Source organism: Mastigoproctus giganteus, chromosome 1 (genome assembly GCF_048544385.1).
Source record: "Mastigoproctus giganteus isolate SK-2022 chromosome 1, ASM4854438v1, whole genome shotgun sequence".
Taxonomy (NCBI): domain Eukaryota; kingdom Metazoa; phylum Arthropoda; class Arachnida; order Uropygi; family Thelyphonidae; genus Mastigoproctus; species Mastigoproctus giganteus.
This window is the reverse complement of record NC_143575.1, coordinates 106,716,067-106,739,795: the sequence shown is the minus strand read 5'-3', so window position 1 is coordinate 106,739,795 and position 23,729 is coordinate 106,716,067. Positions and strand designations below refer to the sequence as shown.

The 23,729-nt window shown below is 38.7% G+C and overlaps 1 protein-coding gene across 2 annotated transcripts in view; it reads right to left on the bottom strand.

The window, feature by feature from the left end:
- LOC150091079 (uncharacterized) overlaps positions 1-23,729 on the bottom strand; it is a 628,940-nt gene that overhangs the window by 115,815 nt on the left and 489,396 nt on the right. For both annotated transcript variants that reach the window (XM_090374068.1, XM_090374078.1), the window contains one exon: positions 17,395-17,475. In XM_090374068.1, coding sequence (XP_090230194.1) covers positions 17,395-17,475 — 81 coding nt within the window. The remainder of the gene's footprint in view (positions 1-17,394; positions 17,476-23,729) is intronic.

Genomic DNA, 23,729 nt, shown 5'->3' with positions numbered 1-23,729 from the left:
ACGCCTCCGGCTTGGATCAGAGAAAAATGCAAGAACTTTGGGAGGTGTAATATGGCCACAGAAGCCGATGCACCATAAACTAACAACAACAACGTCAGTATCAATGTCCTCTGACCGTTTGGTCGTGACGGAGTGTAAACAGAAAATTTATTTATTTATTATATTATGTTTGTAAATTGGGCGTATTGTGGTCAGTTGCCTGCTTGCTCGATGAAAAACCCGAATTTGGGGGAGGGGGAAGAGAAACCATAAAAAAAAAAAAAAAATTGTATTTTGTATATTTACAAGTATTCTATATTGTATATTGTATTGTATATTTACAAGTAATACATGATATAGCTTTGTAAAATAAGTTTGAGGCTTTACTTTTGGAGTAACCGTCTTATCTTTTTTTAAAAATAAAGGTTTTTGTCAAAAGCCAGAACGCATATTTCGTTGGAGCGCATTCCACATGTTCGGTAAAAGATTAAATTTTCTTCACTTGACGTTTTATATCTCATTGCTAACATGCACAGTCTGCGAGTGTGAGAATTCTCCTTTTCGAACTACTGTAATGTCAAAAAAAAAAAAAAAAAAAAAAAAAATTTAATTTGCATTTTTAAACAAACCAGAATAGTGCTGCAAACTAGTTGCTCGCTCTTTGCATCAATAATCTGATCAGAATAGCCATGTAACTATAAACTGCCTTTATTCAGGAAAAACTATTTGAGATAAAAAATTTAGATAAATTTGAGTAAAGGCCTACGCGTAGCCAAAATTTGCACTGAACACAACACTACTTACTTAATGTTAAAGTTTCAAAGAAAAATATCTGCTAATAATAAAAGCTACTGATTGAAATAAACTGAAAATAAATAATTGAAATTTAGCATCACGATTGTGATGTTAAATTTCAGTTGTTCTTGCATTTGTATGTTACTATTGAGTCTGTTTCCAGCCGTAACTGCATGTATGTACAAAGTGCTAAAGCTTTTTTTTTAAAACTATGCGTACATACTTTTTCTTGTTCTTATTATCTGAAAAAAAAACCAAAAAAAAAAACCAGACTCAATAGTAACATATAAATATAAGAACAACTGAAATTTAGCATCACAAATGTTTATAAAAGAAGCCAAATTATTCTACAGTACTAATTTGATAAGTTTATTTATTGAAACCTAGGAAAACATTGTTTAGCAAACTTTGTACTAATGTAAATAGTTTGGATGGAAACTATTTACATGAGTACAAAACATAAATTACATTAGTGTAATCTGTGTTCAGGACAATCTTCAAAGTAAAGAATTTATTTTTGCTTTTTAAATTTGTGAGAAATAACTCCCGATCGTTTCATGAATGGTAATCATCCAAATCAGCAGGTCCCAAACAGGAGTCCGCGGACCCCTGGGGGTACGTAGACCAGTTCCGGAGGGTCCACGAAACGACCCTCTGGAACTGGTCAAATTATTCGTTCTATGTATAGCAAATTGATGATAAATAAAGTTATTATTATATATTTAGAAAGAAATAAGAATAAAGCTGAGTGTTTTAAACATAAAACTCTGAATTTTCTTTTCAGAAAACACAGTGTTCATACATATATATATACAGACAGAAACATATGCATATATATAGGGGGGGTCCGCGAACTTTTTTTTCATTTTTGAAGAACTCCGTAAACTTTTTTTCATTTTTTAAGGGGTCCGTAGATCTCAGTAGTTGCCTCTCAAACACCCTATGGGAGGCCACTATTGATATCACTATGGCCTCAAGGAACATTGTTGGCAACATTTCCAACTGGAAAGTCAACGAGGCGTGGACTATATCGGATCACAGGGCTATTTCCTTCCAGCTAAATCGATCTCTAGCTAGATCCCCAGCCATACGAGTCATGTTAAATAGATATGCAATTGAAAAGGCGAACTGGGACGTCTTCAGGACAACCCTAACTAATGAGATCCAACCCCACCTACTTCCCGACAACGCAGATGCTCTCCAAAGACTGATCTAATCACAACCGCCTGCAACTTGGCAATCAAAAGGAAAAACCCTGCCCCAGGCGCAAAGCCCTGGTGGAGCCCAGAGCTGCATAGATTGCGCCGAGAAGTCATTATAAGAAGAAAGACTTTCCAGCGTGCCCGGAGGACCTGGCCGGCACGTGAAGTGGAGGCGCTCAGACAGAACTACAGGGAAGTGCGAAACCAGTACACGGCCCTGATCCGCAAACGAAAACAAGAATCCTGGCAACATCTGGTCACCACCACTGGCAATACCGACCCCTGGGGAGTGGTGTACAAGATCACCACAAACAAACTACCCAGGAGAGAGGTCACCACTTCAACCAAGTCATTACAAGGTACGGAAGCAACCACCTGGCAGCAATCCATAACAAACATTTTGGAGGCCATCCTACAACCAGCAACAAACCCAATTACTCAGGAACAAAAATCCCTCTGTGCAGAGAATGAGACTTACCACACTGAAGAGCAGGAATCTCCCTTTGACTTGGGAGAACTACAAACTGCTGCGGCCCTGATCAAAGATAGGAAATGTCCAGGATCGGACCTGCTGGAGCCTGAGATTATAAAGAAAACAGTGGAGTGTGTCCCCGAATTACTACTTCATCTATTTAATACCTGTCTACGTGATGGTCACTACCCAATAGATTGGAAGTTGGCCAACGTAAAACTAATCCTGAAGAACCCGACGAAACCACCTGAACTCCCAAACTCCTACCGTCCCATCGCTCTCCTGTCGGTACTTAGTAAACTCTATGAAAGGCTACTCTACTACAGACTTCTCAAACACTACAACAATGCAAACATGGCTTCTCACAGACAATTTGGATTCAAAACGGGGCACTCCACTGTAGATGCACTCCACAATCTCCTTGAAGCAGTAGGAATTACCCAAAAGAAATACTTTCTGGTCATCGCTGTCGACTTTGCTGGGGCGTTCGACTCACTTTGGTGGCCGAGCGTCCTAGGCAGACTGCGCCAATCAAAGCTTCCAGTAAACCTATATAACTCCATCAAAAGCTACCTTTCCAACAGGTCAATCACTGTCAATGCTCCATATATGAAAATCACCAGACAAGTCTACAGAGGATGCCCACAGGGCTCGGTTCTGGGCCCATTCTTGTGGAATCTTGTCCTTGATGAATTCCTTGGCATGGACCTGGGAGAGGTCACCTCTCAAGCCTATGCAGATGATCTTATTATCACCGTTACCGGCGATTCTAGGGCCCGACTGGAGACTTTGGCAAATAATGCACTACAGAAGCTACAGGACTGGGCTAAACACCATAACCTCACCATCTCTGCCGCCAAAACAGATTCTATTCTTCTCAAAGGAAGTCTCAATGAAGCCAGACCGCCACAGATAAAAATCGACAACAGGACCATAAAATTCTCCACTCAACTCAAGTATCTAGGAGTTATACTTGACAGCAAACTGAATTTCCAGCCACATCTTAAATACCTAAGAAGAAAGATACGTAATTACACCGCCCTTGTCACCAGGGTCTCCAGACGGGACTGGGGACTCAATAGGCACACTCTGTCCTTATTCTATAAAGTGATATTTACCCCGATTATAACGTACGCAGCAGGCATCTGGTACCCGAAAGCAATCACTGTTAGTGGTAGAAGAATCCTAGACTCTCTGCAAAGAAACATCCTGCTCGCTACTACCCGTGCCTGCTGCACTGTCAGTACCCATGCTCTGCAAATCCTGGCAGGCGCCATGCCACTGGACCTGGAGGTGGTCCGCTGTGGACTACTCTTCCACCTCTCCAAAGCAAATTCCAAGACCATCCTCGAATTCACAACAGACCCCGCAAACGACAGAACAGCAGAAAAAAAGCGTCTCCTCACGCATCTGCAGCAGGCGTGGCAAGCGAGATGGACTACTTCCAACAAAGGCGAAATCACTAGAAAGTTCTTCCCTTACATTAACAGGGTGTTCCCCAGGCTTGCCCCCTGGTTTTCACCTGGTCTTTATGCTACATACCTATTAACTGGCCATGGATCATTAAAAGGCAAACTGACGGCCCTGGGAATCATCGATGATCCCACTTGCACCTGTGGTGGGACTGAGAGTTGGTCACACCTTATGTATGACTGCCCCCTATATGAGGACCTTCGCTGCACCTTTATCACTTCCTTGACCTACATACCCAAAGACCAAGAAACACACCTGCTTGATAGTAGGGAGGAATATACAGCTTTCACGCGTTTCGTACAAGAGCTCTTCAGCCGAAGGAAAACCTTATCTACAGTTCCTGTACCTGTGCCACAACGGTCCCAAGGAAGACAACAGACGGTCTGAGACCATGATGGACTTTCATACAAACTAGACAGTCATGAACTTGACCACCACACCATCAAACGGACAACTATCCGACGATTGGAGTTTGAAAGCTGGATCGAATTAAATCCCTGGATTGGACACCAGCCAATGTCGATGACAGAGGCGCCAAATGGCGATTCTATCTGTGCTCAATTGTACAGTCACTTTCGACCCCATTCCTTCCCCTTTCTTCGCCTTCACCTGATTGACTGAATGTACATTGACTGGTTGGGGATGCCTTCGCCTATATCCCCTTACTCTTACTTTCATTCCTCCTCTTCTTCTGTACACCCTGTACTACCTCACTCTATCTAATCGCTGCTTTTTTTTTAAAATTAATTAATTTATTTTATTACTATTATTTTTTATTATTATTTTTTTATTATTTATTTATTTTATTTATTTATTTATTTTATTTATTTATTTATTTATTTATTTTATTATTATTTTTTATTATTTTTTATTATTTTATTTATTTTTTTATTATTTTTTTATTATTATTATTATTATTTTTATTTATTTATTTTTTTATTTTATTTATTATTATTATTTTTTTTTTTTCTTTTACTTGGTCTCCGCTCAGGAAGCTGAGGCGACCCTGACGGAGACTAGCCAGAGAACTATGGGCAGCCTGGCTACCTCCTAGTGGTGTGTGCGGGCAACGTTGGGTTCTACTAGGGGCCCTGCGGCCAAATGCCAGGACACACAACAGAACCCAACACAAAACTACACATTCAACACACTACACTTTTTCTGGCATTTACAGTGTTCTGTATTTCTTCACAGTGTACATATGGCGCAGATGTGGGAAACCACAGGTGGCGCCCGACCCTAACACTATGCACACTATGATCTAGGCAAAGCAATCACCTGCCTAGACTACACAACTGATCCGGCGAACGATCGTAAACTCGAGAAAAAAACGCCTTCTCATCCACCTACAGCAGGCCTGGTAAACCCGCTGGACGACTTTGACAAAAGGGGAAGTCACCCGAAGATTCATACCGGATAATTAACTAGTGTTTCCCAAAAGCCCAAACTGGTTTTCACCGGGACTGCTGACATCTTACCTGCTCACGGGACATGGCGCAATAAGAGCAAAACTCTCCAGTTTCGGATTGAGTGACACCCCTCTCTGCCACTGTGGACAGCCAGAGACGTGGGAGCACCTCATGCACCACTGCCAACTATACGAAGACCTCCGCTGCCTCTTAACAACTAGAATACGTTTCTCGCCAATAAACCAAGAACAATATCTCCTGGAGAGCGAGGACAACTATAAAGCCTTAACGCAGTTTGCGCAGGATCTTTTTACTAGAAGAAGAACATACCCACAACCTTAGCTGGAATTTTCCCACAAACTAACCACTCGTCATCCATAATAAAGATTCTTAGATGTGTCAACCACACAAAAACCTAACAGCTACAATCTGAAAAACTAATCATTAACTTAACCTGGATCTGACCACAGGCTTAAACTGGAGTCATTATCTGGACTTGACCACTCACACGGACGGGACATGTCCCAGGAATGGCGTACGAAGACCTGACAAAGACATTATGCAGTTTGCTGCCGAAACATCATTAGGCGATCTGAACCGGGTACCCTCACTCGGTTCACTTAATTTCCCTTCCCTTGGCAGGGGATGGTTACTCTGTACCGTTCCCCCCTGCCACCCTCTATCGTCACTTGGTGAGGCATGGGCCTGCCCCGCCGACTTTTGGGGTTATCTTCACTATTGACCGCATATTTCTGTCTTTCACCCCCCAGTCTTCAGTCTCCCTTCAATTTCTAGCTATCTCGCGACTAGCGTTTGACCCTTGCCAAAACTACACAAGCCCCACACTACAAAAAAAAAAAAAAAAAAAAAATGAACTCTAACCTGTATAACTTATCTCTTTCGGCCTGACCCAATTTCTAACGTTTCTCCCCCCCCCCTCCACTTTTTTTTTTTTTTTTTTTTTTTTTTTAAGGTCCTAGCCACTGAAATCTCAGGAAATAAGGTGGCAGGACCTGCCAGAGTAAATAGTAAATTTCTAAAATACTGGTGTACCTGGTCTGCCTCCACGAGGTATAGTGTGGGCAACGGCGGGTCTCATTTGAGACCCAACGGCTAAAAGACCAGATGAACAATGGTACAAAACATTACACACCACAATATCCACACACTTTTAAACCTCTGGCCTCTACAGTGTTCTGTATCACACCACAATGTATATTACCCGGAGATGGGGGAAACCCCTGGTGCCGTTAGACCCTAAACACACTATACACTGATCTAGATGATTACAGTGGCAGCATAAGTGGTGTAATGGATGATAATGATCTGATTTGGAAAAAAAAAAAAAAAAAAAAAAAGCTAGTCGTGAAATGCAAAGAATAATTTTAAAACTTTTGCTGAATGGTGGGATGTTGTTTAGGGAAGTTCAATTACTTAAAGAACACTACAAAAACTGTGGTTTGAGGTTTTTAGCTTATATCTTAACAAAATTTCGATTTTGAACAGCGAAATCTCAGTAACAAGATCCCCAGACCTGCAAGGAACATAATTGGTTCATGAGATGTCGACATATTTTACAATATAAGCTGGATAAATCCATTTAATCTGTCCATTTGAGACGAAACAGATCTCGTGTACTCATTTTCAATTTCTTGACTACTCATCTACGGAAAGACACAATTTCAATGTTACAAGAACGTAATTGCAAAGAAGGTATCTACTGAAATAAAAAACAGATTAAATAACATTCGACAGTTGTTTAATTTCTATCGCCAGTTGTTAAGTATTATCATACAAAATTAAAAAGAAATTTGAAATAAAATTTGAATTTTTGGCATTCAACATCTTTATGAATATTATGTCGTCAAAATATCTTATCCAATGATTTAGAACTCAGATAATGTTCAAAGATTATACAGTTATATAGGCGAATGGATTATTTAAGTAACTAGAGTAATTTGTTTCTGTAATTATAGGAAAGTCGCGAAAGTTGCAAGAACTCGCGAGAGTTGATCGGGTGTGTGTTATATCACTGGGTGGCAGTGCTATTCAAGTTCCAGTCGTAAGTTTAACAGCTGATTGGTGACGCAACAAACTGTGTAAGCGATATCAAATGCGAAGTGTCATTCGATTTCTGTGGGCCAAAAATGACAAACCTGTTGATATTCATTGCCAGTGATAGAAGTAGATGATGAGAATGCCATAGAAAAGTGTCAACTGTATGAGCAGTGTGGAAAGTTCAAAGTTGGTCGAACTTAAGTGATCGTTGAAGAACATCTCTAAATGATGTCTTCATTGAAGCTGTTGAGATAATCACATGAGATATACGGATAACATGTCCTAAAACTGCAAAAGAATTGATATCTCATATGAAGTGACCTACTTTCTGCAGGAGAAGTTGCGGTACAAAAAACGTCAGCAATCTGGATCCCAAAAAATTTCTTGGGGGACAAAATTTGAATATCCCACTTTTTGAAAGGCAAAGGTATATAACCGAATCTGAAAGACTACCATCATTATAATTATACGGCCCATTGTTACTGTTGTATTAGTTTCCCTAATATGATGTAAAATCCTCCAACCACCAGGCAAAAGAAAGTTTTTTCTTATGATCTGATGAGAAGAGACCTAAGAATATCACTTTACTTACAAAAATAAAATAAAAAAAGAAAAAAAAAACAAGCAGGCATAAGGAAATGGACATATGCAGAATTCATTAAAGCATATCCTTATTTCAGAATTTACTACTACAGAGAGTTGGTCACACCAACAGGTGTGACCTGATCTTTGCATTTATAATCTGTACAATCAAACCGACACTTGAAAATCATGACCACCAATCAACTATCTTCACTGTATCTACAAAGGACCTCAATTTGAATATCCCATATACACCAAAAAAACAATATATTACCAAATTTTTTTCAATGCATAATAATGTCCGAAGAAGTGCTGTGGCACGCACTAGAATTGTGCAAAATGTAGTTTGCAGCTGGCATACTACTCAGATGAATGAACATAGCAGCATCCAAAGCTACATAAATAAAAATCTCAATTGCACTCACACCAGCGCATTGTGGACAGCAACTTTACTGAGCCCATTCATCTTGGACACCAACTAAACATATGCAATTTTCTCATATCTTCGCACCAAAATATTTAAATATTCTTCAAGCAGGCTCACTTCAGAAGTGAGTCTGCTTGAAGAATCGTCAAGCACCGTATATCAAAACGACCCAGAAGGCGTCCGAATTAAAGCTGCTGAGGATACCTGCACTGCTCGACAAAACGAACAGAACACGTAGAAAACGTGGTGTAACTCGTGCGGCTTGTGATGAAGCGGGACAAAATTTGGTACGATGGTGTAACATAGAATAACGATGAAATGAGGAGACAGCGAGAAACTTCGTACAGGTAAAAGGGACATTTATAAGAATTTACAAAAAGGTCACATTACAAAAGTTGATACAAGATGTTCGAATATATGGTCATAATGACATCAGTACGGCGTATGATCCTCCCCAACGACTAAACAGTGCTGATAGCGGAGAACAATATTCGACATAAGGGTGTCTATGGAACAAATTCCATTCTTCCACCAGCGCAGACCTTAGCTCACCAAGTGATCGAAGAGTTGGCTGTCGGCGTGAATGCGACGTCTAAAGGCGTTCCACACATGTTCGATCGGATTTAAGTCTGGTGAGCATGCCGACTACGGCAGTCGTTGGATATCTTTAGTTTCAAGATATTCCTCAACCACTTGAGTTGTATGTGCAGTGGCGTTGTCGTGCTTAAAAAAAAAAAAAAATCTGGGCCAACCGTATCCCTAAAAAGTCACACATAAGGTTCGAGGATCTGTTCTCAGTACCTCTGCGGTAATTTTAATCCATAGGGATATACAAAATTTGTCGTGACAAACTTGTAGCTCCTGAGATATATCTTCGGCGCCTCCGTAGCCAGGTGGGCAGGAGCAGCAGTGCGTAACACCCGCTTCTTGATTAGATTGGGGTTCGAGCCCGTGACCACCAATTACGGAGGATGCGAAAAGGTCAGGGAATGACCAACGCATATCCCCGGAGCAATATGGCCTTAGTTGCTAATGCTCTTAAAAACCAAATAACTAACAAACAACAACTGAAGTCTGACTACTGATTGGCTCTCCACGGTTGAAGCTATTATAGAGAGACTTTTCCCTGATGATCACCCAGAGCAAGACACAACCGAACAAACTCAGATAGGTTCGTTAACGGATCTTACAAGGGATCAAATGACACGGAACTATTTAGACTAGATGAACCTGCACTTGCAATTTCTAAAATCAATCTGTCAAAATGTCCTGGAATGGACTTGGTTGAAAATGCTGCAATCAAAAGATTTCACCAACATTTTCCACATATATTGTTGAATGTATTCAACAAATGTCTATAACAGGGGACTTTTCCAAATTTTTAGAAGATTGCGTTAGTAAAGGTGCTCAGAAAGCCTGGAAAATTGGCGATGGATCCCAAGGCATATCGCCCTATAATCCCTTCTAGGAAATCTTGGAAAGCTTTATGAGAGATTATTAGCGCCTAGGATGCAGAACGTTTTGGCTACAAGTAATATGATTTCTAATTCACAATTCGGCTTTAAGAAAGGCTCCTCCACTGAAGATGCCATCAGAAATTTGGTGAATCTATGTAAAACTACAGACAAGAATGCACGATGGTTGTTTTTATCGACTTTGAGGGCGCTTTCGATACACTCTGGTGGGAGAGCACCCTCAGGTCACTTCGAGAGGCAGAATGTGATGATTTACTATATCAGGTTATTAGATCTTATTTTTCAAATAGGCAGATAAAAGTCATCTCACAGCATTTGGTATTTTCAAAATTCATTTCCAGAGGATGCCCACAAGACTCGGTCCTTGGGCCTCTCCTCTGGAATTCTGTTTTAGACCAATGGTTACTAAAACAAAGTCAAATTTGCAATAAAATAGCATATGCCAACGATTTAGTGCTATGCATACCAGGCAGGTCAAGACGTTTGCTAGAAACAGATGGGAAAGAAATCCTGGATGATTTGCTGGAATGGTCTAGAATTTTCTGAGACGAAAACTAAAATGATGATCTTCAATAATAAACTGGATTATAACAGACCTCCTAAACTTCATATCAACAATGTCCAAATTCCTTATGTTTCTCAAAATAAATATCTTGGTCTCTTATTGATGATAAATTTTCTTTTATCCCCCACATAAAGAACGTAGCTGAAAAGATTAAGAAGTTTACTGCCAATGTGATTAGGCTCTCAAGAGCTGAATGGGGTATAAAGCACAAAACTTTGGCATTATATTATAAGGCTATATTTTTGCCAATTGTAGTATATGCGGCTATCATATGGTTTCCTAGGGTTACTCACGTCTCAGTGAAGACTAAACTTTTATCACTGCAGAGAAAGATGATATTGGCAACACATAGATGCTGCAGAACAACATCAAACAATGCATTACAAGTGATCTCAGGTTGTATTCCGATTGACCTTTATGTGGCATACCAAGGCATGATTTCTAACTTAAAGAAAGAAAGGTTTGGCAACTCAAATCCGCGACACTGTAAGTAATCTGGCCACGGACAATCGACAGGAGAAAATTAATCTTTGGACAGAATTCACTGAGAAGTGGAAATATAGATGGCAATCCAATGAAACAGAATTCACTACCAGGGAGTTCATCAAAGATGCAACATTTGCTGTAAATAAGAAAGTTATGGGATGGCTTTATCCTTCAATGACAACGTCATATTTAATTACTGGACATGGCTCACTGCGGGATAAATTGTGTAAATTTGGACTTGAACCTGACCCTTTTTGTTTTTGTGGGGCAGTAGAAGATTGGAGGCATGTTCTGCTTTATTGCCCGGCTTATGACGACTTCAGACAAGAACTATTTAACAGCACTCAACCTATTAGGACTGATAACCTCGGTATTTTGATTCAAGATGCCAAGAACTTTGCAGCATTCCAATCTTTTTCTGACAAGTTGTTTAAAGGAAGACGCACCTTGTTTACTAATTCTAGAAGTGGACAGTAGACTGAAGTATTCATGAACTTATATTTCTACCTTACTAGGTCAAACAGCTGTTAACTTAGAAACTAAATGTTATGTTCTTAAATTAGTAATAATATAGAATGTATATAATGGTATTAACTATACATAAAATTTTTCCCCCTCGGGTTAGGCAGCCTGAGGGCTCCTGTCCTTTGGTATTGCACTCCTTCCACTGGATGATAAATTGTTGCAGCAGCACTAGATAATAGAACCAGGCACAACTCCTCATGCTTAGAAATGGGCAGTGATTGAGCGGGTGTTGATCGCTGTAGAGTGTAGACACAGTTACTTTTTCAACACAGATTTTTCAAGGTGGAGTTTGACTAAACGTCTAGGTGCCACCCAAAAGAAGTACACAGGCATACATACAGTGCCTCGGCGCAGTTAAGGTACCCCTATTAAAAACATGAAGAGAAGTGCGGCCGTTGATTATTATTCCGCTCCACACGAGAACACTGCCTCCACCGTAAGTGCCAATTTCTCTGATGTTGGAGGGATGTTTTTTTATTATTATTATTAGCCACATGGTACAAGGAAGCCTGAGGCTTATGCTGTACCAGACAAAAAGACTTTCTGAGTTAACCTAAGAGAGAGAGAGAGAGAGAGAGAGAGAGAGAGAGAGAGAGAGAGGGAGAGAGAGAGAGAGAGAGAGAATCAGAAATAGAAGGAAATCACCAAGAAAGAGAAGAATGATGATATCCAACTCAGGACCCTGGGTGTGCAAAAGCCCATACTCACCGGATGTGAGCCCCTGGGAAAATGGTATTGCATTCCTCGCGTTGTCTCCAGATGTAGAAGATTTAATATTAGAATATGTCTTGGCTAAAACGGGCCACATCAGAGAACGGATCTGTACCCCATTTGTCAGGGGTCCAACTCACATGATCATGACATCAGTTTTGACGAGCTCTGAGGTGGTTTGAGGTTAATGGGATTTTATTTATTTTTTGTACTTTGTTGCGGCCTTCAGGGTTTCCCCTATTTGCCAAAGTTAATGGGATACAAATCACTAGCTTCCTTGGGTAGAGTTCGCTTGAATCGACCCCTCTTAACACAGTACGGCTGAAAATGATTTTCAAGAGATAGTTGATGACATCGTAATGTTCAAAGCTGTTAGAGATTCGGTCTTGTTGTTAGAGCCAGATAGCGGTCTGTTCTGCTTGACGTAGCCCTCCGGCAACCTTGGCTAGCTCTTCTTCTAATGGTTCATGTCTCCTGAGACTGCTTTCAGAGTGCGAAGATGATACAGTGTGACACATTAAGCCAATGTGCCACCTCCGCCTGCGCCTCCTGGCTTCAAGTCGTCCAACAGCTCCCCATCTCAAAGAATCGTCCAAACGACGATGAATTGTCATTCTGAGTACTGGAGATGTGGTTATCCCACGGGCAGCCCTATTGTTTGGTGAAGTGATGTGGTCGCAAGCCGTATTTCTATAGGCATGAATAATTTGTATAATGTACGGCTCTGTAAGGTAGTAGATCGAGTTACAGGGTGGACAAATAAAATTGCATCACCTTAAAAAAAAAAGAAAGTAACATTTGTAGTGAAACGTTTAGATATTGTTTGATTACAGTCATTTTCTTTGTCGCAAAGCAAAGGTATTGCGTCATATAACGCTTCTATTGCATCAGTCAGTATTTGCAAGGTATTGCATCAGACGTTTTTATAAATACGGCGTTGGAAGGGTATACACGCTCATTAGTATCCTGTTTTGCAGAGGTGTAAGCATGGCTCCATATGTTCAGTTGACACGAAGAAAAAAAAATGTAGCTGTTGCTCTGTCCCAGAAGGGCTTTCTACGCGTGCTATCGCTGATAAAATAGGCTGCCACCAGTCAAGAGTATTCCGGGTGCTGAAATTAAAGCGTGAAACCGGTGATGTGAAGAGAAGACCTGGATCAGGCCGTAAGAGAGTGACTATGCCTTTCCAAGATCACGTCCAGTAATGTAATACTAAGAGAGAGAGAGAGGGAGAGAGAGAGAGAGAGAGAGATAGGTTAATAATAATTTTCGTAATAATCGTACCTTTTAAGCGAATGTACACAATTGTAAAAAGATAGGAGTAGTTGAGTAATGTTGTATGTAAATCAAATTACACAATAAAAATACGACATACACCTGAGAATAACAAACAGAAAAAACTAACGAGTTTTTTTTCTATAAAACTAAATAATAAAAACGGTTATTTGGGGTTAATACATATTAATTTCTGATTAAGAAAAAAAAAAAAAAAAACAGAAACAACACTTCTCCCAAATTCTTTTCGAAGTAACTGCCTGTTCGTAAAAAATAGGACATTCCAGTCTCACTATTTGTATGAATCATTTCGAAACGGGCAGCCCTATTGCTTTGTGAAAGTACATGGAAGTTTTAAAATATCTTTTGCATTCCTTTTGAGTTTATAAAAATGCCATTAAATAACTTCGGCTGGCTGTGCTCAAGCGGCACTGGAAAACAAAGTTTTCTACAATAATATTCATGGGAAATTTTATACACGCCCTGTGATTTACAGACTGCAAGGAAACAGTCAACTGAACATGAATTTAAAAATACAAATAAAGATTGAAACCTTCATTTCTAGGAACGTATAAGAAGCTAGCAACTTATCAAGGCATAAGCTGCTAGCTGAAACCTCGGGCAATTAAAATTCTGAAACTTCAGCCGTCGAACCCTCCTAAAAATCAAAATCATGTCACGATACTATATTTACCCAAATATACAGTACTGAAATAAATCACGATGAACTATTTTAGTCAAATTTTATCCCTATCTTTGATGGGATCGCGTTTACTGAGATTATGTTCGCTTCCGCTGTCTATTCTCAGGTAGTACCAGGTAATAAATCCTGCCACAGTGATATTCTGATATTCGAGGAAAATATTATACGATCTCCTGTAATTTATACACTTTATATCTTTTACTTTTTTAGTAAATAAACTAGTTTGGTTTAGAAACTCGCAATTGAAATATCGAGCAAGTAAACGGGATAAATGTTTCTGAGCTTGAACTTTAGTTCAGCAGAGTGAACATACAAATGTATAAAACAAATTAAACAGCCCATTATAACATCAAAAATCGTTTATTTCTGGTCAGGTGACGCCCGCGAACAGCAACAATCTTTACTGAAATGTGTGTTCGGAAGAAATTCTGGATGTACGGTAAGTTTTAGAAATTAATTCTGAAATAAAATTAAATGGTTTAGGCATTTTAAATTTGTCCTTTTCCCCCATGTCTCTTCTAATAAAATAATGCTCGCTTTTATTGAAAATAATGAAACTCAAAACTACTTCAAAAACCTGCCTGTAAATTTGCACAAGCAAATTTATTAAATAGAGAATAGAGTCAACTTAAGATTTTAGATTTAAATTATAAACTGTTTTAATGTTTATACTTTTAATATTTTAATTTTTAATATTAAAAATTAAAAAATATATATGTATGCTTATTTTTTACAAATATTTATTTTATTTTATATTTTTAGTTTTTTGATGGTGCCCTCTCACTTCTTAAAAATATACAAAAGATGCCCGGCTAAGCAAAATGGTTGGACAGCATTGTGGTACAGTACTATATGCACTTATTTTACAGAAATTTTACACATATTTTAAGGTCTCGACGTTCTGTGCATGTGTGGTCACTTTTTGGGGATGGGAGTAGTGGCGGATTTCCGCACAGGCGCACGAGGCGCGCGCCCGGGGCCTCTTAAATCGAGGGGACCTCAAATCTCAGGTCTCAAAAAAATATAAAATTCTTTCATTTTAAATTTTTACACTCATCTTTTTTTTCCCCTCTGGAGTGGACCCCCAGAGGAAACTGGCTCACCTTTTGGCAACATCAGGTGGGTCAGAGTCGCGAATTGAGACAGTACGAGCACTATGGGACAGGCCCACCTTCTCGAGGTGTGGACGAGTACCCAGAATCATCTGTCCAGGTGACTGATGCTTCTGGGTAGCCAAGCGGCCAGACACAACAAGAGAACACACACATAATACACAGAAACTTCCATCACAGAGAAACGCGGCGGAGTTGAACTGACGTTCTAGGAGCCGCCGCCCTTTACAACAACACATGTCCACATATCGTGTGGTCAGGTTGTTTCATTCATAATGTTGTACGTAATGTGTAAGCGGATTCAGATTTTATTTCATTCATGCAATAATTTTGATGTTATTATGCTTAAATATTAAATGTGCAAATTTCTTTGACTGAAATCAGGAAATAAATAAAGCGAAAAAACTTATAAAAATTTTTTTGGGTGAATGAAATTTCTGATAACTAAAGTTGGGATAACTGTACAGTAATTGCAAGGATACATGCGGCCTACAAATTAAGACTCAGAAAAAATTAGAAAAAAAAAGAAAGGCTTAGAAAAATGATAAACTTATCCTGAATGCAAACAAAACAGAATCAGCTTTAAGGGAATAAACAGAAAAGTGTCAAACACCAAACTCTTAAGGATATGGGTATACAAAAGACTGCGACAAACATCTCACAATCGGAAACAATATTGTATTTCAAGCAGGGATATTTGCTCGTGTAGCTGCTTGGATCAATTCCACTTCTCTTTGACATTTTTTTTTTTTAAACTCTAGGTTAGACACATCTCACTTATGGTATTGTTTCCTGAGGGATAACTAGTCAAACAGCCACTACATTCCATATTAAGTATATGTATTCGCTCCATTCTAAGTCTCCTGCGAAAATCACCTATTACTAAAATATTTCATGAAGCTCGAACATTAATATGCAAAAAGTTCAACAAATTTGAAGCAAGCTTTGTTTTTTCAGAGATTTGGGCTTCATCTTCCTCATCCACAATTCGCAGCAATCAGTCAGACGACTATTGGATGATCAGGTGAGTTGCAAACAAACGTACCCTTACAAATGACATACTATTATAATTAGAGCAGCCTTAAACCACCCAACTATAAAACAAGAATTGAAGAGAGAAGAATGTCTACCACCATAAAATTTATTACAAGCTATATCAGCTCCATTAATTTCTGGGATATTTATCACTGGAGGATCCAACGTCAAACCCTCAGGGCCCTTTCCTCATTCCGTACGAAATGCAGTAAGTTCCACCTGGTTGACTGTTTTATCCCGACCAACAGTTTCAGATAGTCCAGGGCCTGGATGCAGATGTACAAAGATTTATCTGCGATACAAAGCACCGATAAAACGTAATCAAAAACATACAATCGTAGAGCTGAGGATTTATACCTTGCGATGATACCTATATGTTATTTTGAAAGTTTGCATTCTCCTATTGTTTTTTTTTTTTATTTCGAACTTCCTTGTATAATGTCTCTCGCATCGAGATTTCGATGTGAGCAGACCAGCCATGATTCTTTTTTTCTTTTCTTTTTCATCGCTGTCTGCCGACAACTTGTAAATTTGTCTCCGTTCTGATTCAAGTTATGGTTATTGAAAACAGAATAAAAGATAATGATGGAGTTGTCACTCTTTGCAATAAAGATTTATTAATTTCAACTCTGCAGGATTTTTAAAATTTTTCAGGTCATTTTCATTTCAAGAAACAACAAAATTGGCAATATTGTATGGCCTCGATCAGTGTTTCCTGACATATTTTCGGTCCGCGGACTATTTTGGAGGTTAAAGACCATAACTTCTGCCTCTGAATACTACATGTAGTGCTGTAGTAAACTACATGTATATCAGTAAATTTCATTTGTTGTCTACTGACCAGAACAACGAAGAGTGCCAATATTAATTTGCATTCGAGTTTCTAAAAGGCATCCGTAACATTATTATTTCCAATTAGTTAACAAGATTTTTACACTTTATCAGGCCTTAGAATAGGAGAAAGAGAAAATTAGAATCAATCCTTTTATATAGTTCTTCCTTATACATAAAGACTGTATATATTTCTAAAAAAGTGAAACCAAAAATTCTCTCTCTCTCCTTTCTGTAAGTATAATAAAAACAATAATAACAGTTAAATTTTGTGCTTACCTTACTCCTTCTGATGCAATCCTTTGAGTCGCTGTCTGCCGACAGCTTGTAATTTTGTCTCCGTTCTGATTCAAATTATGGCTGTTGAAAACAGAATAAAGAGATAATGAAGGAGTTGTTTAATTAACAATATTTTAATTAAATTACTTTACCATACCACGGGCTCCAAATAAAATAATAAGAACAAATCTTTAGAAATACTACGGAATAACCAAGAGGCAATAATCGGCAAAAATGTTTCTTTAGCCTTTCTTTGTTCACGGCTGGAACATTTTGATTACTGATATAAAATGAACACTGAACATGAACGTGTATATGAAAAATACTCTAGATCTAATTAACAAAATAATCGGTTTTGATGGAACTCTAAAATACATACAGGAAACAAACTTCAAAAACACAGCAAGTTGAACATCCTAAATTAATTTGCCATTCCTTCCTACGATTTTAATTTTTTATTATAAGTCAAAGCGGAATTGGAATTTTTACGAATATACTCAATAATTTGCAATGAATCTTTATTCAGTACAGGTGTTAAAGGTGAACGATCGCCAACAGATACAAGGCCCGTGTATAGGAACTTCTCTTTTGAGTAACATTCAAGTGAATACGTTATTAGTATATTTTAATTTATTAGTACATTATTAAAAAAAAAAAAAAAAAAAAATATATATATATATATATATATATATATATATTTATTTATTAAATAAATAAATATATATATATATATATATATATATATATATATATATATATATATATTTATTTATTTATTTATTAAATAAATAAATAAATATATATTTATCTTTCTATACATTAAAATAATTTTTCTCCTAGTGATATTTATTCAGCCAATGGGAGACGAGAGATGCGAGTTACGTGTAATACGTAACAATTACGTAACAGAAGCTTGTTTTACTGTGTTAAAACAAGCTTCTCATATGACCACGCGGTACCATTCTCGATTCCCATATGTAACGTATTTATGTATTCATAGCAGAGGAAGAGACACACACAGTGTCAAAAGCTTCTGTATCATTTTACTTTACCAAAAGAAGCGAGCGCAGCGAGCAGGGACGAAGCTCTCTAGTATATTTATTAATTAATTAAATAAATAAATACAGTATATATATATTTATTTATTTAATAGCTATGTTATTAATGTATTTCCCATTATGTCAGTAAAAGGGCTGAGGCAAGTTTACAAGGCATTCGCCATCTCACCCCAAGGCCCCTTTTAAAGACAATAGTATACCAAACAGATCATTAAGGTGTTTGTTTTTCAGTTTTAAAGTCGAATATTATTTGCATATATTTGAAAAAAAAAAAAAAAAATGCAACAGTTAAACAGAATATAACCAAAATTGATTTTATCGTTATAGAACGTGTTTCTTAAACCTCAACGGAAATTATTTCATTAACTGCGTAGCCGTGTGTAAAAATTCTCAGAGACCATAATGTTTAAAGTAAGTTCGCTATTCCCGCTCTTTCCAGCAAACAATAAATATTTACATCGAGAAGCCCATATGAAATTATTGAAAGTTGATCTTATGTTACAAATACACAAAATATCAAGCTAATACTAAAAGTTATACAACCTTTAAGGAGGCGGGGGGGATAAAATAGAGGAGTACACATTTTTTCCCTTTGATAAGAGCTGCAGCGGCTAGGAGTTCTTCCTGTGTGAACTGCGTTCAACTTGTCCAGTCCAATAAGTTTCATTTTCTCTGCAGATCATATGCTGCTCGGTTGTTTTTGGATTAATGTTTGGATGAAAAACGTTGTTTCTGAGTCTCCTCCAGGTGGTGGTTATGTTTCTCTGTGGGGTTTCCGTAGCGGTGTTCACTTCCCCCTGGGGAGTTTGTTTGTGGTGATTTTGTACACCACCCCCCAGGGGTCCGAATTTCCCTTGCAAGAGACAAGTCGCTTCCAGGATTGCTGATTTGATTTCTTTATTCTTTCCGTATACGCGTTTCTTGCTGTTCGATATACTTGTTTAAGTTCTTCGACCTCCACATCAGGCCAAGATCTTCTCGCCCTTTGGAACGGTGTATTCAATAGTAAGTAAAAGTGGGGGGACATGATTACTACTGGATATTACTGGGTATTACTACTGGATACTGAAATTAGCTGTACAGTGTCCGCTAACCAATGGTATCCAACAGCTCAAGGAGACTGCAGCAGATACGAGAAGACTGGACTGGTGGAGTCAATGTCCTGTGCAGATTTCCGTTCTAATTCCATAATGTAGTGCTGAGTCTCTGTAGTTTTCTGACTGGCATGACGACTCTACTTCACACTTCCTGGCACAGCTAAAGTTGGATGGAAGTATTCTCTTGGTAAACGAGACTCATTTTGTTCTTACTGGTGGTAGTCGCAGAACATGAGTGGAAGACAGTCCATGTGAAATTGCACAGAAACTGGAATAAGGCTATAATGACTATATGGTGTAGACTCAGCGACCAGAGATGACATACTTAAAGTTAGACCAATTTTTGGACAATTGTTCTTCATATAAATAATGGCGTCATGAGCACAAAGGTACAATGTAATAGTCTCCAATGGTACCTCTCACGGTTTATGAAAACGTAATTTCAGAAACCGTGAGTGTTTAACATAAAAAATGTTAAACACTACTGTCTACGTGTATTTCTGACTTTTGCGGATAGTGAACTTACCTGGGCATTACAGAGTCAGCTAACCAATCCAAGAGTTCAGCAATTCAACGGTTTCAGAAAAATTGCTATGGATATTCGACTCTCAAGTACTGAAACTACTTTATAATCACCTGATATACAGTACATGGACGAAAGCTTCTATTAAGTGAGGGGAAAAAATCCTGTTTGAAAAACATGATTCAGATAAGTTTTCAAGTTGCAGCCTACAGCGATGAAGAAAACTGCATCAGAAGTTCCATCAAATAAGGCAGTCTGCTCTCTCCTCTTGGCCTCAGCCTGACATCGACGTAGCAGAATGGCGTGCGTCAGCTACTCAGAGAATGTCATTTAAGTGACTCCATCCGCAAAACGGGTGAAACGTAAGCGCGAACAGTGCTCACGTGCATCGCTTTTTAAAAGGCAAAATATCCTTACGTTTTGGGCTAATATGGACTATAGGTACACTACTGAGGAGTATGCAAACACACTTTTTTGCACTTGGACAGGAATGTCACAACAGGCCTCTTGTTGCGAAGCGACGCTACAGGATCACAAATATGGAAGTGCGAGATTCTTAAAGAAGCACTTAGATAGAAGCAACATACTGAGATTGGTTTTCCCAGCTGCAGTATATAACTACCATGAATTCTATGCAGTTATTAAATTGTTGAGTTCGCTAACTAAGGCTCACCTGCATTATGACAGTTTTAAGGAAAGGGTTATACAGTGAAACTGTAGTAATTAGGAGTAATGGGAGGGGTCCGTCCGAATAATATAATACTATTTGAATACAACACTACTACTTGAATATATGTAAATATATTCAAGTAGTAGTTCACAAAAACGTGCAGATTTATTCATGATCTTGCAATACATGACAATTTAGTATTAGCCATATGGTACAAGGAAATATTAGGTTTTTGCTACACTAACAAAATCAAACGAAATAAATATATAAATAAAATAATAATAAAATAAAACTCTTCTAAAGTATTCCACTCATCACGCAAGTAGCGATCTAGTTGACCAGTGAATTTTCCAAAACAGCCTCAACTACCCACGGAGATAAATTATTCAGTGACTTACAACTCATTGGCTAAAAGAAAACTTCCTACAACCTAGCACTGCACCATGCGCGTTGCCTGTCTTTGGACCTTTTCAAGATCGATGTCTTTCTTTAGAAAGATTGATTACGACCTTCCCATTGGCTACAAGCAAATGTCCTAGACCACAGAGAGAACACCACAGAACACCTTGCTGGCTGTCTTACAGTGCATTCAGAAATCACGCCAGTAGGAATAGTAACCTGCAAATCTCTCTCTTTCTCTCCCCTTCCTCCTCACTTAATTCGAATTTTTTTATTTTTTTTTTATTTCGGGATTGTCTATTTCCCAGTGTAAAACCTTTTATTTTGCACATTAATACATAGCTGCCACTTTTCTGACTGTTCCTGAAGAAGTCGTTCTGAAGGACGATTTTTGGCACGGATTATTGACTAGTCATTGTGTCTTAATTTTTAAACAATGTTAGGTAGGACAAAATTATGACGAAAAAACTTTCATGTGAATATATTTATATTCAAAGCAGAATTGAATATAAAGAGTTCAAATCAAACAGAACACGAATCGTATGTTTTTCAACAATATATCTTGTAAGAGGATGTTTATGCAAAGGTATGACACTTCTATCATTTCTACAACCCAGGTAGTATGAATGCATCGTTTATTCATATTGTGAACACCTTCACAACGAGTTGATATCTTGTATATTAATCAATAAATCTTAAACGTTAATTATTAAGATTTTAATCCTCTCGGTTCCTCTCGAATCCGGTTTGTATTTTGAAGAAATCAAAATTTCTGTTGAGTAAAGGTCCTCTGACCTGATGACGTCCTTCATTTCTTTTCAGGCATAAAAATATTTTTGCATTCCTCCCCAGAATTACACTGTTGTGCAAAACTTAAGGACCAGCCAGGTTTTCACCTGTAGCTTCTCATAGGAGTGGCCTGGATATGGGAAAAGCATACCAAAGAAACCTCGTGAGGTACAGAAATGATGAAGGAAACAACACCGACACAACGACGGAAACAAAACGGTACAGAGGGACTTTATTCAAAAATGGCAACATAGCACTGGTTGCCATGATACAGATTTTTTTATTTTATTTTATTTACTATCAGTTTATTAACACAAGGTTCACCCCCTGTACAGCAAGTAGGCTAGAAGGGTATACAGAAATCATAAAATATACATTATACACTTTTGTACAAATTTTCAGCTCTTTACAATATAATTATTGTATAATAAAAACTATTAAATAGATATATACATTTACTAAATGTAGATGCATCACTGCCAAAGATGGAACAAAGGGAAGAGGTGATCCTCAGTAGTATATATGGCCACCCCTAATGTCGATGCAGACTTTGCACTGCCTGTTCATACTTGGAACAACGTTGTTAAGTTCTTGAGGTAACATCGCCCATTCCTCTGTCAGCGCCATCTTCAACTGGTGAACATTTTCTGGTGGATGAGGATGTGCCGCTACGCGTCTCCCCAGAGCGTCCCATATGTGTTCGATGGGATTTAGATCAATGGAACGGGCAGGCCAATCCATAAAAACAATGTCCTAACTTTCCAAAAGCATATCACCAGCTGCAATGCGATGGGGTGTGGCGTTATCATCCATTAACACAAACTCGGGACCAATGGCACCTTGGAACAGACGCACATGGGGAAGGATTACCTCAGTACAGTAGTGTGCACCGGTTACAGTAACGCTTTCCAGTATCTGGAGTTGTGTACGTCCATCCAAGATAACGCCTCCCCAGACGAGAATACCTCGACCGCAATATCGATCATTTTCGGTGATGTTTTCGGAGTGATACCGTGTGCCAACCTGTCACCAGATTAGCTGATGTCCAGAATCGCTGCTGAGACTGAATCTACTCTCATTAGTAAAGAGTACCTTACCCCATTGCGTTGCTGTTCAGTCCTTGTGTTCGATGCACCACTGTAAACGGTGTCTCCGATGGGCAGGTGTTAAAGGAACACAGCATACTGGCCGTCGGGCAAACAGTCCACCTTTGTGGAGTCGCCTGGCCACAGTGAACCGCCATATCCTTCGTCCTGTACAACTGGTTTGCAATGGATCTCGCTGTCTGGTGTCGGTCCCTCTTCGCCTGTAGGAGTATATAGCGGTCATCATTGGGCGTTGTTTTTCATGGACGACCACCACTAGTCCTTCGAACAGCTGTACCTGAAGGCCGCCCACGCACGTGACACGCTGCTATTGGGCGACACCGAACTCTGCAGGCACACTCCTCGCACTTCGACCTTCCTCGAGCTTCCCAATTATTCGACCCCAGAGAAAAATTCACCCAGATGTTGTCTACTGGCTATTTCGTTGTCTGTAGCACTGTATGAAACCAATCGAACGTCTGTAAAAATCGTGCTCACCATTCGGTAGTTTGCACATAACTGCTGCTTTTATCTGTTTATGTTAGCTCTCTCATCACGATTCAAATTTTTGCACGTGCACCAGCTTTCTACTTAACGGTCACAGTTATGCAAATCGCCACAGGCTGTTTCGTTTGATTTTGTGGTTGTAACCTTTAGAAAGAGTGTTGGTCCTTACGTTTTGCACACCAGTGTAGCTACTTTAATAAGAGTATC